General features: G+C 41.5%; 1 protein-coding gene across 1 annotated transcript in view; it reads left to right on the top strand.

Annotated features, from left to right (window-relative positions):
- The first annotated feature begins 7,361 nt into the window (after positions 1 to 7,361).
- The window catches only part of SPATA18 (spermatogenesis associated 18), a 41,928-nt gene continuing 28,119 nt past the window's right edge, over positions 7,362 to 21,170 (top strand). The window contains exons 1-4 of the mRNA XM_033106080.1: positions 7,362 to 7,487; positions 7,618 to 7,966; positions 17,532 to 17,637; positions 17,755 to 17,870. Coding sequence (XP_032961971.1) covers positions 7,880 to 7,966; positions 17,532 to 17,637; positions 17,755 to 17,870 — 309 coding nt within the window. The 5' untranslated portion in view covers positions 7,362 to 7,487; positions 7,618 to 7,879. The remainder of the gene's footprint in view (positions 7,488 to 7,617; positions 7,967 to 17,531; positions 17,638 to 17,754; positions 17,871 to 21,170) is intronic.

Raw genomic sequence — 21,170 nt, 5'->3', positions numbered from 1 at the left:
TGTTATTTGGAACTAGGGTCTTTGCAGGTATAATTAAGTTAAGGATCTCAAATCAGATCACCCTGGAATAGGCTCTAAAGTTAATGTCTGGTGTCTTGTAAAAGAAGAGAAGACAGAGGCACAGAGAAGATGATGTGACAGAGGCAAGAGACTGGAGTGATGTGTCTACAACTGAGGAAAGTCAAGACTATCACCTGAAGCTAGGATTGAGGCATGGAACAGATTCTCCTTCAGGGCTTCCAGAAAGAACAGACCCTGCTGATTCTGACTTCTAGCCTCCAGGCTATAAGATAATAAATTTTTGTTCTTTAAAGCCACCAAGATTGTGGTAATTTGATAACAACAGCCCTTAAAAAAACGAATTCACAAATTCAAGCTCAAAACAGCCAAAAATTGAACTCAAAATCTTTCCCCCAAATCTGCTCTTCGTAAATTCCCGGATATCGCCATTTATTCAGAAACTTTGAAATCATTTCTAGTGTGATCTAAAATACAAACCCCATCATGTCACTCTTCATGCAGAAGCTTAAAATCCTCCAGTACTTTCCATTATAAAAATTACACTCCTTCTTTAGCACATAAGGTCCTTTACTTCCTGGTTCCCATCTACCTCTTTTTAGCCTCCTTTACTGCCTCTCCCACAAACTCATTTTTACTCTAGCCACGTGCAACATTTGCAGTTCCCATCTACTTGCCAGAATGCATCAAGTTCTTAAAATCTCTGCCTTTGCATATGTGGATATTTATCTTTTTTATCTACCTGTTCTTCTAAATCTGCTAAAAGTTAGCTCAAATGACCTCTCTGCTAGGAAGCCTTTCTCCCCATCACAAATTTCTGATTTCTGTGCTCTTCTCTGTGATCTTCAAACATGTCTCTATTGTCACATTTATCCCACTACGCTGACATTTATTTACTTGCCCATTTCTCTTGTCTGTGAATTCATACCTCCAAATCTCACCGGTCTTTAAGGACCACCTTCAGCCCCACCTCCTCCTGTCAATTACAGCCAATCATTATTGCGCGCGCGCGCGCTCTCTCTCTCTCTCTCTCTCTCTCTCTCTCTCTCTCTCTCTCTTTAATTGTTATTGCACCATTTCCTATGATGAACATTTGATACTTAATAACACATTATCTTGTGTTATTTCACCTTTCATGCACATATAATTTACTCCCAGGTAAACTGTAAGCTCATTATAAAGTAGGGGCAATGTGTTAACAGCTCTGTGTTGCTCCAAATCCTGAACACATTAGCAACCAAGTATATAATATGTACCTAGTAACTTTAATGAGTGAATATTGGGTTAATTTTTTCCATTAGGTAAAAAATATTACTAGTACCTAAGTGTTTCTGACATGTGTCCCCTTTAATGCTCTCACCATGGATTACCCCAGAGAAGAACCTCATTAGCTCTCATCTCTGTGTCTCCTAAATGTTCTTTCTGGGTCTAGTTCTGCCCCCTCCAAAGTTAGCCTCTAGGACCTCCTATGTGACATAAAAAAAGACCAGAACATGCTATTTACTTATGTACAGCCCTTTGCTGCTTCTCCATGGCCTACAAAATAAAAATCACTTTCTTTAGCTTGATATACAAGACTCATTGTAGCCGAACCCAGAACTATCTTTTCAGTCTTTTCTCTGGTACTACTGTCACAATGGAGTAGCATTCGTCAGTCCCTGCCTCTCCATGTAATTTTATGCCTCTTTGCTAGTCTGTCCTGTTCCATTTTCTCTTCTCTTCCTCCTCTGAGGAACTCCTCTCCATACTTCCAGAGCTGGCTCTAAATACTTCCAGAGCTGGCTCTAAATGTCACTTTCTTCCACAACTTGCCCTGATCCTTTCTTCAGGGGCATGGAGGAGGAGGTAAGGGAAGGGTCAGTGTTTCCATAGAATTTTATATTTAATGTAATTTGTCACACTGAACTATGGTTGTCTATCTCTCTCCTGAGTAGATTGTGGGAGCAGGGACTGAGTCTAATTTTGCCTTCTTATTAAAGCAGATGTTTCTGTCATACTAGAAATTCAGTAAATGTTTATCAAATCTGAAAATCTCTATTTCAATACCCTTTACCTTAGAACTGACCTCATGCTGTCCCATGTCCCTCTCGGGGTGCTTAAGGGTATCTTACAGTGTAGATCATGCCCACTGTGCCTTTGCAGTAGCTTCATTAGCTTACTCCTTCAATGACCATTTTCATAAAGTCAAGTATTTGCCATGTATTTAGCTAGCAGAGCTGAAAAGATTGAGGGCAAGGGTGTCTTCTTTTTTGAACTAACTATAATGATGGAAACCTGGGTTAAGATAGGAGGGGTATCTTGTGGCTCTCAAAAATCATAGTAAATTGTGTTTTTTTTCCTTCTAATCTGTTTGCTATAAATGTCCTGTAGTTTATTTACGTGCTAAGGTGATACAGTTGCGATATATCGTGTTTCCCCAAAAATAAGACCTAGCTGGACCATCAGCTCTAATGCATCTTTTGGAGCAAAAATTAATGTAAGACCCGGTTATATTATATTATATTATATTATATTATATTATATTATATTATATTATATTATATTATACCTGGTCTTATATTATATAAGACCCAGTCTAATTTTAATATAATATATTTTTGCTCCAAAAGACGCATTAGAGCTGATGGTCTGGCTAAGTCTTATTTTCGGGGAAACACGGTATTAAAAATTTCTTATGTTTTTCTAGTTTAATTAATACAGAGCATGAAATAATTTTACAGAAAAATTCTGAACTGTTGCTCTGAGCAGGGAATGCTTATTGGTATTACACAGAAAACAGCATCTCTGCTTCTATCCAGAAGGGGAAACTGTCTTCAGCTCAGATCCCTAGCAATTACAGTTGACCCTTGAACAACATGGGTTTGAACTGCACAGGTCCACTTACACACAGATTTTAAAAAATCAATACGTACAGTACTGTAAACGTATTTTCTCTTATGATTTTCTTCTTAACATTTTCTTCTCTCAAGCTTACTTTGTTGTAAGACTATAGTATGTAATACATATAATGTACAAAACATGTGTTAATTGACTATTTATGTTATCAGTAAGTCTTCCGATTAACAGTAGTTAAGTTTTTGGGGAGTCAAAAGTTATACTTGTATTTTCAACTGCGCAGGGGGTGGGCACCCCTAACCCCCACATTGTTCTTTCTCCAGTGGATTTTTTTTTTTTTTTAAATCTTTTCCCTTCCAGTGTGGCAGAGAACAGAAAGGACCAAATGAAGCTGATAAAATGAGAACACAGAGCACTCAGGTTAGAGAACACTGAGTAAATAGATAAATTAGCGTTTTGCTACCTACAAGTGGAGACAAAATGCTTGGCAATGCCACCAATAAAAACAGTTTAAAGGAAACATCATGCACGTGAGTCAGCAAAGGCTAAAAGATTTTCTTCAAATTGTAATATAGGCCCTGAACCAAAGGCGCAAGGTCCTAATACAGACAGCTGTAGGACAAGAATAGCATGGCACACACAGAAGAGGATTCGGGGTGCCTGAAAAAGCATCCAGGCCAGAGCAGAACAGATTAGTCTTCAGCCACACTAACTAAGGGTTTGCAGTTGTCCTTAGTGAGGAAGAACTGGAAATTATGATGAAGATCCCACCGTATATCATTATAGCTTATTGAATAGATTTATGTTTGGAGTAGCACAGAACTACATACACAGCTCTCCATTTCACTGAGTGGATTCTGTTAATCTTTTGTTGGCTTCATAAAATCACAAATAAAAATCTCTCCAATACCAATGCAGGTAAAATTCAGAGTAGGCAAAATGTAGGACTTTCAGAAAGTGTATTCCATCCAGATGTTTGACACATTACATTTCTCTAGAACAAATGGCTTCTGGCTGCGTGACAGAATTATGATACCATAGAACAACAAACTCACTATTAAATTTGCTTTCTTCAAACTCAAAGGGATTATGACATTAGATACAAAGCAGCCAATCATCTCCTTCCTCCCTCCCTTCCTTCCTCCTTCTCTCCTCGCTTCTTTCCTTCCTTCCTTTTCCCTTTGTGTTAACAGTTCAGTTCAACAAATTTATATAGAGGGTATAGAACATACCAGTTGCTGTGCTGGAGATATAAAACTAAATAAGCCTCTTTTCTTCAGGAAACTCACAAGCTTACATAGGAGACAGACAAGTATAATATCCTGTGATAATTGCAACAATATTAACACGTCTGGAAGTTAAAAAGAGAAAACATAAAGAAGAGAGTGATGAGCTCTGAGTGGTTGTGGCAGTTAGGAAGATTTTTGTCAGTTTGAGTTGGGTTTAAATTAATTAAAAGTGCAACTATAGAGAAATCCCTTGTTTATTTTCTGGAGGTTAGGAATATTAGTTATTCCAGCAAGCCTGCAGAATAAATTTTACTTAAGAAAAATGTTCAACTTTTGGTGATTTGCTAATGCTCTCAGAATCAAGGCTTGTCCTGAACTGAACTGTGAACCAAAAATTGAAACAAAGAGCAAGATTTGCTCAACCTGAACCTTAACCAATATGTTAAAAAACAAAAGCAAAACCAACTAGCATTAAAGAATGTCACAACTACAAGAGATCATGGAACTCATTTAACTCTTTGAACAGAACCTTTACCTTGTTGACTACAAGCTTGTCATTAAAAGCACACAGATTCTTCTGTGATCAGAAACAGACTATTTTCACACCACGCTCTAGCTCTTGTTTAATTGGTTGCTATCCAGCACCCTTAAAAGCTCTGGAGAGGGGATCATCATTAAGGGCACTTATGAGACTGTCCACTTATTCCTACAGGTATGGAATTTCTAAGTTTGTAGTAAGTAACATCACCAGAGCTGAAAAATGGGTGTCAATTGCTTGGCCCTCTCTTTGATGACATGTGTTCTAGTATAACCCCCTGGGCATTGATCAAAGGTGACTGCAAGAAACAATCATATCAAGATCATTTCTATATTTTATTTTAAAAGGGGGGTTATTAAAGACATCTTCATCTCTGTTGTTCTATACTCTTTGGAAAAGGATAAATATATTTTAGTATTAGTACCAGAAAAATGCTTTTCTATTCAAAGAACTGGTATATATATTTAAAAAAATTAATAATCACAACTCTTTTTCCTTTCTATCTGAGCTTCCACAAAGTTCAGAAATAAATGTAAAATAATGCTCAGTCTTAGTACATAGGCTTAAAATTGGGGCATATTTACTTTTTTCATTAAAAATATTTCTAATGTAAATGATATTATCTATAGGTTGGTGCAAAAGTTACTGCAGTTTTTGCAATTATTTTTAACCTTTTAAACTGCAATTACTTTTGCACCATCCTAATTCAAGTCTTTTACTGTAAGCCATCTCAGATCCTTTTTTGGAAATAGTAGGGGGTAAATAATGAATAAATATGTAAAACATTTCCTTTCTTCTGAGTCATTGAGTACTATGCTTCTTTGTTATTAATAAAAAGTTCTTACTATGCACAAACACACACCAGAGTTCTAGGGAAACCAAGAAGTACACGAAATGACTATAGGCCTTAGGGTCTTGAATCTAGTTGTGCTGCTAGAACTCTGTAGAGACAAATAACATCACATAACATCGTCTAAAGGGATTGCAAAGATCTATTCTATCCTAAGACTCTAACTACTAAATTAGTAATATGAACATTTGGTCAAAGCATATTCTGTTTTGAGTCAGCTTAAATATTGGTATTTTGGCTAACGCATGTCTGAGGCTGGTCAAGTTTTTGGGTAGTTTTGTTTCTGAATAAGCTTTTATAAAAGCTGTCGTGTTCATGGTAGAAATTTGGAAAATCTGAAAAGTATAAAGCAGCAAATTAAAATCACCCGTAATCATACCTTGCGTTCATAATGCATAATATAAAACAATATACATAATTTAGTGTCCTGCTTTCTTTCACTTCACATTACACATTGAGAATTCCTAGAAACTAGATAGTCTTCAGTGACAGGACTTTTATTGTGCAACATTTCTTTGATTTGCTCCAACAATGCCCTATTGTTGGAGATTTAGATTGCTTCCAACCTAATTTTCTCTATTAAATATAATACTGTGGTCTATATGCATAGTAATAGTGATGATAGCATTTGAGAAGCATTTACTACAGTGTATGCCAAGCACTGTACTAAGTACTTCACAAGAATTCTTATCAGTCTCATAATAATTCTATGAAGAATTATTATCCCTTGTTTACAGATCATGAAACCAGGGATTAGAGGTTAAAATGCCACAGCAAGGAAGAAGATTTAACTCCTAATTTGACTAAATATTCCAACTTGGTTTTCATAAATACATAAATAGGTCTGTTCAAAGATTCCAATTGCCTGTTGAAATATGCAATTATTGTCTCCAAATTAAGAAACCTGTGAGGTTCCCTCCCCCAATTCCCTTCCTCTTTCTTTATATTTTTAGGAAAAAGGTGTCTAATGAATTTTAGTTTTTTACATTAGGAATTGTTATCCTACTATGATAGAATAACATGTATTATGTACCTTTATAGTCATTTTGTGGTCTACAGAAAATAGTAGGAGCACAGGTTCCAAAAATGAGCCTCTGATTTTTATTACAGGACAGTCAAACCACTGTATTTAAGAGAAATAAAAACAAGAGGTGGTCAAGTTCTGAATTTTATAGTACTTGGACATATACAATGTTCATATATTTTCAAGTCCCTAAAGAAAAGAAACTGAATTAAACTAGTAAAGTGAGCTGAGGCCCTGCTCCACCCTACTGTTTTAATGACTAGATAAGGATGATTTGCTACCAGTACATCATTTGATGGCATATAAAATAAGGGCTTCTAAAGTGCTTAACGATGGTTGAAATGGTTTCATTTCAAACTATTATTGTGGTTTAATACATCCTTTTGAAATAGTGTCAAAACAGGTCTGAACTTTCAGAAAGTCTCAGAGAATACAGAATTAAATGAAACTTTAAAGTACTCAATGATTCTAAAAATATACTAACAAATCTTGTCTAATCCTGAGGGATTCATTTTAATTTGTGAACATCCTGGAACTAAAATCTATTGACTTGGGCACCCACCCAGTGGGCCAAGGAACAAAGGAAATGATAGAAGTTGGAAGAATTGAAACTTTAGTTAAAGCAAGTTTCATATACATAAGCCCTAGGTATTACAAATGAAAGATTAAAGGCCTGAGAAGTGCAAGAATAAAGGAGGCGCCAAACATGCTTTCCTAACCAAAAACTTCTATAGAGAAATAATCGTTGCTTTTCTAGACAAGAGGTCTCCAGCTGACCCCCTGCCTGCCTCTCCCCGCCCGCCCTTATTCCACACTGCGGGCCTGTCTCCTGCAGCCGCCGTCTGTAGTCTTGGTTTCCTCCAGCCCCTGGCCCAGCCTGGAGTCTCTGTGGTAGGAGGCGCCCTCGCCTTGGGCCAGCAGCTGCAGCTTTAGGAGCAGCAACACTGCGCTCCCTGGCGGGTGCCCAGGAACCCTGAGGATTCTGGGCTCCAGGTGAGTGGAGGGCGCAATGGGGGCTGAGTGGCGATCCGGGCGTTGCTACGACGCCGGTGGCGCGCGTCCTTAGCAGCCGCCCCCCCCACGTCAAGGTTTGTTTAATAATCGCCTGGGTATTTCTGTCCAGGCTCTGGGCAGCCGCCCGGGAGTCAGGAGACTGCGGGGCAGCAGAGGAGGCGCGGCAGCGGTGGCTCAGGGCACCTCCTCCCTGGCTTGCCAAACCCTGCCAGGTCTGACCCGCGGGGGAGGATGGAAATATCCGCCGCGCTCTGAGCCCCTCAGGAAGATAACACCCTTCCTGCCATATCACCCGAAGTCCTGCTTAGGCCACCGACTCGTCCCCTTCACATCTCCAGTTTAGAGAGCGGGGCCGAGCGGAAAAGCGAGCGATGGCGGAAAACCTGAGGAAACTAGTCTCCAGCGAATCCTTACGATCGATGCTGGACAAGCTAGAGCTCTGGCTGAGGGACTACAACGTGAGTCAGGGTGGAAGACCCCCGGGGTCGCCCTCCCTCTAGTGCCTGTACAGCCCTCGGAGGAGGTTTCTTAGGGCTGGCATCCAGGTGGCTGCTTTGCAAAGCCGCGGCGGTTGTGATTCCGAGCAGGGACCCAGCCTCAGACTGGGATCGCGGGGATGGAAGGACAGGCACGTGTCTGCCAGCGCCCTTTGCTCTCCACCGCGCGAGGCGGCGCTGGGGTGGCGCGGCCGGCGGAGCGCGGGACTCGGAGTGGAGCAGTAGAGAGCGCAATCACTTTAGTGGTAACCAAGGACGCTGGTGGGCGTAGCAACGGGAAAGACCTACTATCTGGCCTGGGTCTGGTCAAGCCTGCCGCTCTCCCTCCCATTCTCTCCGCCAGCAACCCACCCCACTACCCCCAACTCGAATTATAACCCTCCTCCTTCTTCTCCATAAATCTCCTTCTCTTGGGGATACTCAGAGGTTGTATCAGGACAGATTTTACAATACACCCAGGAATTATTACCCAGAGCGGAGTGAGTGAAACGGACACTTGCCAACGTTGCGGTTTCACTGGTATGCTGGCACAGTTAAAACACCAAGGCAGATTTCAGAAGGCCTGTTGCCAGGGCATTTGTAAGAAGCCAGCCTCTTCAAGTCTTCTTAATCCCCAGTCCCACTCCGGCTCCCATTACTTCTCCCCACCTCCAGAAGGCAGAACTCCAGTGCTGAATTTGCTTTAAATTCGGTCAGTCCGTCTTAAATAGGAGAGTCCACGTAGCAAGTAGAACGGTGACGGTGACGTAGACAGAGCTGGGGACCTGGAATCTGCCCTCCTAGATTCTAGGATCTGGCTCTGTGTAGAACTAGCTGTATGACCTGGGGCCATTTATTTAACCTCTCTGGGTCTCAGTGCCTTCTCTGTTAAATGGGAGAGTCTGGGCTATATGATACATAAAGTTCCTTTTCTGATCTCAGTTTTTTGAGTCTAGATCAGCTTGTTTCTGAAATCCTACCAGGAGAAATGGAACTGCCTGCTGTCCTGAGTCCCTCGGACTTTCCCATTCACCCTTAACCAGGACACCTGAGGTGGAAGGGAGCTCAAAGAAGAGCCACTGCTTTCTCCTTAGCCTTCCTTCCTAGTGTTTGCCTCCTTTGCCCACTTTTAAAGAATCAGCACTGACTATTCCTTCTCTGTCAAGATTGCAGGAAAATTACAATTTTCCTCTTTATCACAAAAGCCTTGTGTTTCCCCCACCACCTTTAAAAGTGCCTACTTGCTACTTGGACTCAGAAGGTTGAGAATAACAAATCTTGATACATGTATTTACCCTTCTTAAGACAATCTCAATTAAAAAAAATTTTGTTTTATTGCCCTGTGGCCTAAATAAACTCTGAATGTTAAAAAGACTATTTAGTTTGCCACAAGACAACATTTAACACAAATGACACTAGCATTTAACTGGACCAAATTAAATGATTGTTTTAGACTACCTGTAAGTACTGAGAAATGCCCAAGTTTATTGTACTTTCTCTTCTCATTAACAGTGGTCCATCCCATTCCTCTGTTCTCAATGAAACCATTTCAACCTAGCTCTGCCCCCTACCCACCCACATACACGAGGTAAGGACTGCACTCTCAGAGACCAGTGCCTTTCCAAATTATGTGCCCATCATTTTCTTCAACTCTCTGACATCTCTGTCGTATTTGACTGTTGACATCTCCATTCTTCTAAGACTCTATATTTGTTATTTGTCCCCTTGCCTTAATCCACTCCCTCTTGTGACTGTTCTTCAAGGGCCAGACTTTAGAAATCTTACCTTCTACCTCCATTCCTGCTTCAGCTCTTATAAGTGGGCTGATGAATCTCATATCTATATTCAGGGCCTGTTCTCACTTCTCCAATTGATCATTAGACATTTCCAATTGTGCTGTCATCTCAAAGTCAAAACCAACATTAGCCTCTCCTATGCCCTAAATACCAACCTTTTTCCTAATTTGTCTTAAGAACCACTCCATGTTCTTTTCACCAGCATAATCTGTTGGTATCAGCTTCTAAATTTATATAGAACCTGAGCGCTTTTCATTACTTCCACTGCTGCCACCCTTGTCCACTTTCAATCATCTTTCATCTAGATTATTACGCAAATAACCCAAAATGATTCTTCGAAATGTCAAGTCAGATCAAATTACTCCTCTAGCAAAACGCTGCAGACTTTTATCTCACTCAGAATGAGTCACAGTTCCTAAAATGGCCATCAAGCTCCTATGCAATTGGAGTTTTTTTAAACTTTGTGACCTCATCTATTACTCTCTTCCTTGCTCAATCTGCCCTAGTAATTCTTGGCCTTCTTGTTCTTTCTAGAGCAAAGCTGTCCAATAGAACTTTCTGTGACGACGGACATGTTTTGTATCTGCACTGTCCAATATGGTGGCTATTGAAACAAATCATAAAAACAACAGCAAACATTGCCGACTCATTTTCTTTTAGTTATTAAATAGATGCTGGATTATTGCATTACTTGGCCTTTAAAACTTGGATCCCACTGGATGTTCAGAGACAGCTTCATGTAAACACCTAACTTGCAGAATCGTTTCCCTTTTTTGTGGTTTTTAAGAATGTTGGTGAAAGAGCCACAGAGCATCCCTTCTTGTTCAACCAAGAACTGAACCCATCGTTAAGAGCTTAATAATTCACTCAACAAATGGTTACTGAGCTTCTGCTATGTGTAAAGGTTTGGGTGAGGCACTCTATACTTTTTGCAGTGCATTTATGAATTTATTCAACAAGTGTTTTTTTCAGAATTTACAATGCACCTGTTTGCGCTAGGTGCTGGGAATAGAAATGTCAAGTGCATCATAACGATGAACTTCCAATTGGAGAAGAGAGCAAAGGGTAGAGGAAATAGCATGTGCAGAAAGCTAGGAGGTGTGAAAAGGTTAGGAGTGGAAATGAGATGAGGCTGAGACGGTGGGGTGGGGTGGAGCCAGAGGGTGGAGGGCCTCGGATGCTGTGTTAAGGAGTTTGGACTTGATCCGGAGGACGGTGGGGAGAAACTAAAAGCGTTGTGCAGAGAGGACATGTGTTTGGGCTGTGTTTTGGAAAGTTTTCTCTAGCTGTTGCATGATGGGGACATTGGGAATTCTAGGGAGAATGGACAGGGCTGGAAGATACTTTAGGCAAGACATTATATGAATCAGCCTCTTGTAAACGATGCTGGCGCATTTAGTAAACAAGGTCAAAGATTCTGAAGTGAAAGGCACTAAAGGATTGGTGGTCATTCTGGTGCACACATGATATATGCAATGGCAGAGCATGATAATGACTGGAGTGGAGAGAGTCGCTGGAGGAAATTAAGGACCTTGGAAACTAGGCAACATTTAGGCTCAATGGGTCAGGAGCTTTTGCTTGGGCAAGAGAGTGGTGACATTGAAGGGATGGGAACAATGTTTCTGTCCTGTTGCTCTTTCCCCACACTATGACACTTCTTGAAAGAGGAATCTGTTCTTCTGTCCTCATTGCCTTAGCTTCTTCAACTCCTATTTGTTGCTCATCATGGAACAATCTGGAAGTACACTGAGTACCCCTCCCCCTATCATTTTAGTAGAACAGGTCTCCTAACATTCACTAGAGGCCACCTGGTGGTCAGTCAAGTCCAATCTCTTTTTTTCCTAGTCCCTATCTCCTTTATTTCTCTGCAGCAATTGGCACATCTTATCAAATTTTATGGCTTTAGCTGCATCCCAGATGCTGGTGAGTTCCAAATCTATCTGCAGCATGGGCCATTCTCCATCGCTCCGGATGTGAGTGCCCACCTGCCTTCCAGACAGCTCCACATGGAAGCTCCACCTCCTCTAACCAGCACGAACCACACAGGACTAGTTATCCTCTCTCCAGTCTTGTTGGCTCTCCGCTTGTGGCCTCTGGTTGGGCAATAGCATCACAATTGCCCCTGTGGCCCAAGTCAGAAACCTGGGCCCTTCCCTCCCCATTCTGCCTCACAAATGGATTCATCAAGCCGTGAGGACTCTGCCTCTTCAATATCTGTCAAAAGCCTCTCACCTTTTCCCTCTAGCTACTATTGCTCTTATTCAAGCTCGCATCATTTATTACATGTGCAGGAAAACCAACTTCTAGGGTATGTTTAGGGCAGATCTCAAGTGAATTTTGTTGCAAAAATACCTGTTGCAGCCAAGAAGGAGACTCAGGTATAGTAGCTTCTTGCTGTCCAGAGAATTCTGTCCCTAGCAGGACTCACAGTATCTTTACAGCCATCGTGGTTACAAAAGGAGGCTAGTTGCCCATCTCTGTTGCACAGGGGTGGGTAGCTTTAAAAGAACAAGTTCTGTATATGCTAATAATGTTGGTAGTTATATTCCCGAATATTCTACTCCTTTCTGTTACCTCTTGCTTTCCCATGTGCTCAAAGCCGTAGACTAAGTCTGAAGGTTATTTGTTTAAGTTCCACATCTAGAACATGGCATATTTCTATTGATTTCCCTGCCTTGCTCCTTGCCCACCTCCAATTCAACTTTGATATAGCTGTTTGAGGGGTGACCTTTTTTGGCTCCTCATTTCCCAGACCAGTGATTTTCAACACAGAGCAAAGCACTATCCCTGAGGCAGTGCTTTAAAAACTTACCCACAGAAATCAATGCATTTTACTCCACAACATAACACACATACACCCTTTTGCATATGTAACTGAAGCAAAGTTTTCACGAGTCTTTAGTAATTGTGATATACTCTGTTATCTCTTAATTTTTCTTGGTGGGGGGCTGGTTGAGCCCTACTAAATTGATCTCACTTCCCACTAATGCCGTGGTTCTCAATCTTGGTTGCACATAAAAATCATCTAGAAAGCTTCAAAAAATTTTCCAGCACCCAGGCCCCACGCTCAAAGAACTAGAATTTCTTGGAGTAGGAGCCCACCAAGCTCCTCAGGTGAAGGCTTTCCTGAATCTTCCTGGCTTCTTACCACGTCCTCCTTTGAGCCTCACCACTGAAATCTCGTCCTACCTTTATGATAGCAAATAGTACCTGGTTTTGCATTTATTGACATGTTTGTCTTAGACTATAAATTCCTTGAGGGCAAGAGACTGACGCCTTCATCATTGTGTCCCTCGCCTGCAGCGCCCAGTAGCTCCCTCCAGAGGGATTTGTTGAGAGCATAAATGCACGAGTGAAGCAGAGAGTAAACCATCTATCTTCTTCTTTGCCTTCCTGGTTCTTCTTCATCTTTCTTCCTGGCTGTCCTCTTAGTTCTTACCACTCTTGTTTTGGTTTCCATTCACTGGCCCTTCCTCCTCAGCCCACTTCTGAATTAACAGAATTGCCCTCTGCCTGGCCCTCAGCCCTCTCCCCACTCTGTACTCTCCCTAATGATCTCATCTACACATATGGCTTCCACTCAGTCCATCTGCTGAAGGCTTCCAGAACCACATCCCTCATCCCACCTCTCTTCTGAGAGCTAGATTGATTTTCCAGCTGTTTTTGGTAAAACATCACGGTTGAGAACTCGGCTTTAGTGTCAGAGGCCGCAGGAATGGGTTTAGGTTCCAGCTCAAACACTGTCTCTTCCAAAAAACTTAAGACCTTTGTTTGCTCATTTGTGAAGTCGGGATGATGAATGGCATCCAGTTTGCAGGGTTCTTTTGAGGATTAAAGGAAAGTGTATTTAAAGCCCTTAGCACAGTGCCTGGCTGGCACAGAGTAGGTGCCAATAACTGTTAGGTATCATGACTGGAAATCTCCATCGGAAGGTCCTCCAGACACTGAGTGTCCCCAAACAGCATCATCCTGCTCACACCTCGTACTTGGTTCCGAACTTCCCAGCTTCATCCTCAAGTAATGCCTCAGTGGGACCTTGGCTGACGCAGCTGTGATTTGGAGCCTAGATAGGAGCTTTAGGGGACACTTGACGTCTCCACAGCCCCCAGCATCTCAGCCAGACTCACTCTCTATCCAAACTCTATCTGGTCTCCTTCCGCCAGACTGATTTTCCTAAAATGCAAAGCGAATCTGACCATGTCATACCCATCCTCATCTACTTGCCCCATTCAATCTTTTAATGATGGGATAAAGCCCAGAGTCCCTCATGTGGCAAATTAAATTTTTCATTATTTGGTCTCTGGACCCTGTGTTCTGCTTTCCCCTATAATGTACCTTGCTGCTTCTTGCCTCGGTACCTGCTGTTCCTCTGTTGTGATGCCCTAACCGCTTACCCCTCACCCTTTACCGGAATGTGCTTTGTCCCTTCCACAGCTCACTACCCACCTAGAGCACTTAATAAACTCTAAGGTAATATTCAACCCCTGTGTATTTCCCATTCTCCATTCCACTTCCCCAGCTAGTGAGCTCAATGACAGCAGGCAACTTATTTTTTATTCTTAATTTCTCTAATGTGGCTTTGTGTCCTGAGCTGCCAGCCCAAGGCCTTACATATAATAGGAATTCAGTGGTTTGTGAATGAATGAACTTTGGAAGTCAGTGCTTTGGAATGAGGAGGCAGTATAATTAGTTCATCTCTTCATTTTATTATGTGTGAGTTCACGTTTGGTAGAGTAACGTGACCCTATTGAAGCCTGAGTGTCTTGTGCGATGCTTTGTGTTAGAAGTTGCAGCATGTTGTGACATGTCCTGGGAACAGGAACTGTCTGACAGTATATTCTCTTCTGTTATTTAAGTTGTGTATACAACCATTTGACAAACATTCCTTTAGGCGCCTACTTTGTACCAGATACCGGGCAAGGCCTAGGGGCATATAGTAACACCACAGTAATACTGCTAATTATTATGTCCTTTCTCTGCTCTGTACCTAAGTTAGCTCGTGAGATCAACCACTTCCTAAATACGAGTAAACAGAGGCAATTTCATATTTGAAATTTCTTTTCTAAGGGAATGCAGCTAATTAGTGGAGAAGCAGATTTGAACCAAGGTCTGCTTTATTCCGAAGCACATTGCTCCTTTCACTACCACATACCACCTCATAGGGACCAAATATTGGACACCTCCTTTCTCTGAGGTGCTGGTACGCATTATTTTGTGCCTGCCCTGTTCACTCCTGCATTCGCAGCCCTGTATTCTAGCTTCTCTATGTATGCAAACTCAATAATATGTATTGGATGGATGAATAAACAAACATGAGACAGTTCACTCACTTTGGATACCTCCTAAGAGCCAGGATCACACAGAACTTGTGGCACGTGGCAGAACTGAGACACTCATTCAGGTTTGCTGGGCTCCCGTGCCCATTCTCTGTCCACGTAGCACATGGCCCGGTCTAGCCAGGGGGCAAAAGGCTGCAACAGGGGAGCTGAAGGTCAGTGTGGTAAGTGCAGGAGTTAAAGAGCAAGGGCAAGGGCTGCTGGTTCACAAGGAAGGAATGCAGGGCGCTGTTCTGGCTGTGGGTTCCCAGTGCTCTGATCATGTCGATATCATGCTGTTAAGTCACTCATCATTCGTCCATCAAACGTTGTTGGGCCCTTCCATTTGCTATGGATACTAGTGGCAATGGATACAAACATGAAAAACACAGTCAATTGTAAAAATCTCATCGTCTTCTTAGGAGAAGCAGAGAGGCTAAGACAGAGAAACAAATGGCTACACCAGAAATAAGCGTTACAACAGAGCTGGTCACCAGGTACTACTTACCAGGCAAGGAAAGTAAACCTGCAGTTGCCCCCTAGGTTATGATAAGTCATTCCATCCAAACTCCTTCCAGGATCTGTCCTGCCAACCTCTCTGACCTTCTGGGCTTCGGCCACATGCACCCACTTTTGGTTCACAAGGTGGCCAAACTCCTTCCTGCCATAGCGCTTTGCCCCTGCTGTTCCCACAGCCCAGCACGCTCTTTCTCTAGTCTCTGCATCCAGGGCTTAGCTCTGTGATAAGCGTGGGAAACAACTTACATGAGGAGGAGGCCTTCCCAGGCTGCCCTCCCATTCATTCTTTGTCACATCGGCTAGTCCTCCCTCTACTCCCAGCACTAATCACCATCTAAAAGTCAGTACAGTTCAGTGGGTAAGAGCATGGGCTCTACACGAGGCAGCTTGGGTTCTAGTCGCAGTTCTGATATTTTACTTGCTAAGTAACCTTGGGCTAGTTATTTCACCTTTCTGCATCTCAGTTTTCTCATCTGAAGACGGGGATGATAACAACGGCACTCGTAGCTCCTAGCATACTATTGTGGGGATTAACTGGGGATATATGGAAAGCATTAATAGCGCCCGGCACTTAGGAGGTGCGTAACAAGTCCAAAACGACTGAATTGTCTCATGTTTATTCATCCATCCAATACATATTATTGAGTTTGCATATATAGAGACGCTAGAATGCAGGGCTGGGAATACAAGTGTGAACAGGGCAGGCCCAGCCTCCGTCCACAGGGAGCTCACTGCCTGTTTGAACCATTTCCCTTGATGACATAGATGTGCATTTTGTAAACTTATAAACTCTTGCATGGAGATCATCTAAACTTTTCCTCTTCATTCTCGTTTCTATCCTCCTTGTACCCCACTTCCTGTCTCAAGTCTCGTAGTGTCCAGGAGGCACCCACGGCTAGTGTCTTATTATGGCTTGAGATGACACATTAGTCTATGCGTTTTTACACCCATTTGATTTGTTTGTTGCTTGTAGTTGTGTTCTTTCCTTTAGTGTTAGAATCAATTAGAAGTTTAGCTAATTAGGAAACATTAAACGTTCACCAGGAGACGACAAAAGCAGGATAATAGCTAAAAGCCCTACCTCTTGGTTTCTTCATGTTCTGCTCTTATTGCTTAGACGGTTCCACAGCCACTTGAATCACCCTTTCCCCAAGTCTGCCTAATTTCTTCTCACCTCTCGGAAGTCTTCCCTGACTTTCTGTGACAATGGCTCGTGAGTAGACCTTGTGCTCGCCCTACAGTAAGACTTACATTCCACAGCAGGTAACTGTCTACGCTCCCGTCTCCCGCACTAGTCTGCATGTACCATGTGGCCTGGACCATCGTTTTTGTCGTTTTCACCATTGTATCCTCCACCCAGCAGTACCTTCTTACTGGTAACAAGTAGTGTTCTTTATGCACACATTGAACTTAGGTAGAGGACAAGAACCAACAAAGCAGGTAAATTAGGAAGCAATGATGTGTATTGTGTTACAAAGGCTCTATTCACTTTATAAAAGGACTTTTTGTAGAATTCCATTGAGTAGGAGTCAGGGTTATTGCTATTAAAATGACCCCCAAATCTCAATGGTTTAACATCCACAAAAAGCTTCCTCTATTAGGTAACAGTCATTGGAATGTTCAATGAACAGCTTTCCAAATCTTGTGGCTCCACCATCCCTTATGCCCTTGGGGTCCTCTGCTGGGTCCTCTGCATTTGGCTGGCTGATGAGGAAAGAGAGAGAAAGAAGAGAATCGCTCAGAAGGTTTTCTTCTGGTCACACCTGGAAACGGCACACATCACTTCCCATCCCATAGACCACAGCTCAGTTACATGGCTGCACAAACTGCTAGGGAAGCCTGAGGAAAACGTTCTAGCTGTGTGCCCAGGAGGAAAGGGTAATATGTCTACTGATGTCTACCATTTTGGCTTTGCAGAAAAATTCATGTGATCAAAACTTAAATGTTTGCCTTGAATTCATCGAACAAGTTGCCAAAGTGCAAGGACAACTCTTTGGAATCCTCACTGCAACAGCTCAAGAAGGTGAGAATGGCCAGAACTTGCCCATGCGGCTCTCCTTTCTTTTCTTTCTTTTCTTTGTGCTCTTTGAGTTGGTGTGGTTGGATTTCTCTCATTGACCTGATTTGTGGATTCTTTTAGGAGGACGTAATGATAGTTTGGAAGTAATCAAATCACGCCTTTTGCCTTGGCTGGAGGCCTCCTTTACTTGTGCTTCCCTGGGAAAACCTGTTAGCAGCAAGGCCCCCTTTCCACAGGTAAGGATGCTAAAGGATTCCCCTTGACTTTCAGCAGGCTCTGGGAACTCAAACATGGAGGATATGGTTTTGGCCTACTGAGGGGCTCAACTCTACTTAGGGAGTTGGGACATAGGTATGAAAGGTGAGTTTCTGTTTACAGTAGTATGGGGCACAGCGGACTGAGTTTTCCCTTAAGACAGGCCTGCATTCAAATCTCAGCTTTGCCTACTCACTAGTGGTGTGACTTCAGGCAAATCAATGAGCCTCTGCTTCCTCCGCTATGACAAGGGCCTGGTGATGACCTACACCTGGGACATTGCTTGGCTCACACTAGACATTAAATAGTAACTTTTAAATGACAAATCAGTCACCCAGATAGTTAGGGTACCACGGGTGCTCAGAAGGGAAAGAGATCATTAGATGGGGGAAACTCGGTATTCTGAAAGAGTGAAATAAAACTAACTGGAAACTTACGAGATAAGAAGAACACTCAGTTCTGGTAGACTGACAAAGGGAATCACAATGTGTTTTTGACATTGGTGGTTCCCATGGGACAGTGTCAGTGTTATAACAGTTGAAGGCCAGACCGGAAAGAGAACATATAGCTTGCTTAAGGCATTGACATCGTTATGGCTGGGTAAGCAAAACATTAGTAACCTGGATTTGAAACGTTTATATGTATTTACATAAGTTCCTTTCTAAAATTAAAGCATGTTGAGCCAGGCCTTATGAGGTAGTGGCTAAAGGATTCCAGTTTGGAGATCACTGGACAGAATTCTAGTTCCTCTTCTGTGGTCCTTGGCAGGTTGTCTAAACTTTTACGTCATAGTGTCCTTATTTGTTGAATGGGGACAATGCTTTTGCTGGTCTAATAGAGTTATTATGAGAATTAAAGTGATAAGCATGCAAAACAACTTACATGTGATAAGTACTCTATTAGACATTAGTTGTCTTTTTCTCTTTTCGATACTTTTATTTGGTATTTATTTATTTATTTATTTGGTCAGTCAATTGCCTGCAATCACAGGAGAATTGTATTTTATTTTATTTTTATTAGTTTCAGGCACACAAAACGATAAAGTAGTCAGACATTTATATAACTCACAGAGTAGTAACCCAAACAAGACTACTACCCATCTGACAATGTGCATAGTTATTAGAACATTACTGACAATATTCTCCATGTGGCACTACATATCCCCATGACTATTTTTTAAAATTATAGTTGACATTCAATATGATTTTATATTAGTTTCTGGTGTACAGCCTAGTGGTTGGACATTTATATAATTTTTGAGGTCTTCCCCCCAATAAGTCTACTACCCATCTGACACTACACAGTTTTTACAATACTATTGACTATATTCCCCATACTGTACTTTACATCCCCATGACTCTCCTGTAACTATCAATTTGTACTCCTTAATTCCTTCACCTGTCTTACCCTGCCCTGCAGCTTCTCTCCCCTCTAGTAACCATCAGTTTGTTCTCTGTATCTATGGATCTGTTTTGTTTGTTTATATTGTTCTTTAGATTCCACATATAAGAGAGATTAATGGTATTTCTCTTTATCAGTCTGATTTATTTCACTAAGCATGTTGTCACAAATGGTAAGATTTCATTCTTTATTATGGCAGAGTAATACTCCGTTGTATATAGGTACCACAATTTCTTTATCCAATCATCTACTAATAGGCGTTTTGGTTGTTTCCATATCTTGGCTATTGTAAATAGCCCTGCAGTGCACATAGGGGTGCATATATCTTTTCAAATTAGTGTTTTAGATTTCTTTGGATAAATACCCAGGAGCAGAATTGCTGGGTCATAGGTAGTTCTAATTTTTAATTTTTGAGGAAACTCCATACTGTTTTCCTTAGTGGCTGTACCAATTTGCAATCTCTTTTTTCCACATCCTCTCCACCACTTGTTGTTTGTTGATTTATGGATGATGCCATTCTGAGAGGTGGTATCCCATCACGGTTTTAATTTGCATTTCTCTGATGATTAGTGATGTTGAGCATCTTTTCATATGAGGTCAGACAATTAAGTTCTCACACTCATCCTAGAAAAGGTGCTACATATCTCATTGCTGAATGACTACAGTACCTTCAAAGTACTCTCCTTGGAAAGCCATGCACTGATGCCATTGCCTAGTCCACCCTTCAAATCCATTTGGAACTCTTTCTGGAATGGCCATCAGAGCTGTCATCGTATTACCCTTGATGTCCTGAATGTCATCAAAATATCTTCCTTTCAATATTTACTTTATCTTTGGGTAGAGAAAGAAGTCTCTGGGGGCCAGATCCGGTGAGTAGGGAGGGTGTTCCAATACAGTTATTTATTTACTGGCCAAAAACTCCTTCACAGACAGTGCTGTGTGAGCTGGTGCATTGTTGTGATGCAAGAGCCATGAATTGTTGATGAAAAGTTCAGGTCACCTAACTTTTTCACGCAGCCTTTTCAGCACTTCCAACTAGTAAACTTGGTTAACTGTTTGTCCAGTTGGTACCAATTTGTAATGAATAATCCCTCTGGTATCAAAAAAGGTTAGCAACATTGTTGCAACAAGTTGGTGAACTTAATTGTCAGACCTTGTATATCTATTGGCCATCTGTATGTCCTCTTTGGAGAAATGTCTATTCAGGTCCTATGCCCATTTTTAATTGGAATTTTTGTGGAACTTTTTTTGGTGTTGAGTTATATGAGTTTTTAAAATAAATTTTGGATATTAACCCCTTATCAGATGTATCATTGGCAAATATCTTCTTCCATTCAGTAGGATGTCTTTTTGTTTTGATATTTTTATTTGCTGTGCAAAAACTTTTTCATTTGATATAGTCCCATTTGTTTATTTTTCTTTTGTTTCCCTTGCCCAAGAAGATACCTCACTAAACATGTTACTAAGGGTAATGTCTGAGAGTCTACTGCCTATGTTTTTTTCTAGGAGTTTTATGTGTGCAGGTCTTACATTTAAGTCTTTAATCCATTTTGAATTTATTCTTGTATATGGAGTAAGAAGATGGTCCAGTTTCATTTTTTTGCATGTATCTGTCCAGTTTTCCCAACACCATTTATTGAATAGATTGTCTTTACCCCAATGTATATTTTTGCTTCCTTTGTCATAGATTAAGTGACAATATAGGCATGGATTTATTTCTGGGCTCTCTATTCTGTCCCATTGACCAATTTGTCTGTTTTTATGCCAATACTATACTGTTTTGATTACTATGACCTTGTAGTATAGTTTGATATCAGGTAGCATGAAACCTTCAGCTTTGTTCTTCTTTCTGAAGATTGCTGTGGCTATTTGGGGTCTTT

This window comes from Rhinolophus ferrumequinum, chromosome 5, assembly GCF_004115265.2.
Source record: "Rhinolophus ferrumequinum isolate MPI-CBG mRhiFer1 chromosome 5, mRhiFer1_v1.p, whole genome shotgun sequence".
NCBI lineage: Eukaryota > Metazoa > Chordata > Mammalia > Chiroptera > Rhinolophidae > Rhinolophus > Rhinolophus ferrumequinum.
The sequence above is the reverse complement of the archived record's forward strand: the minus strand, read 5'-3'. Positions and strand labels throughout refer to the sequence as shown.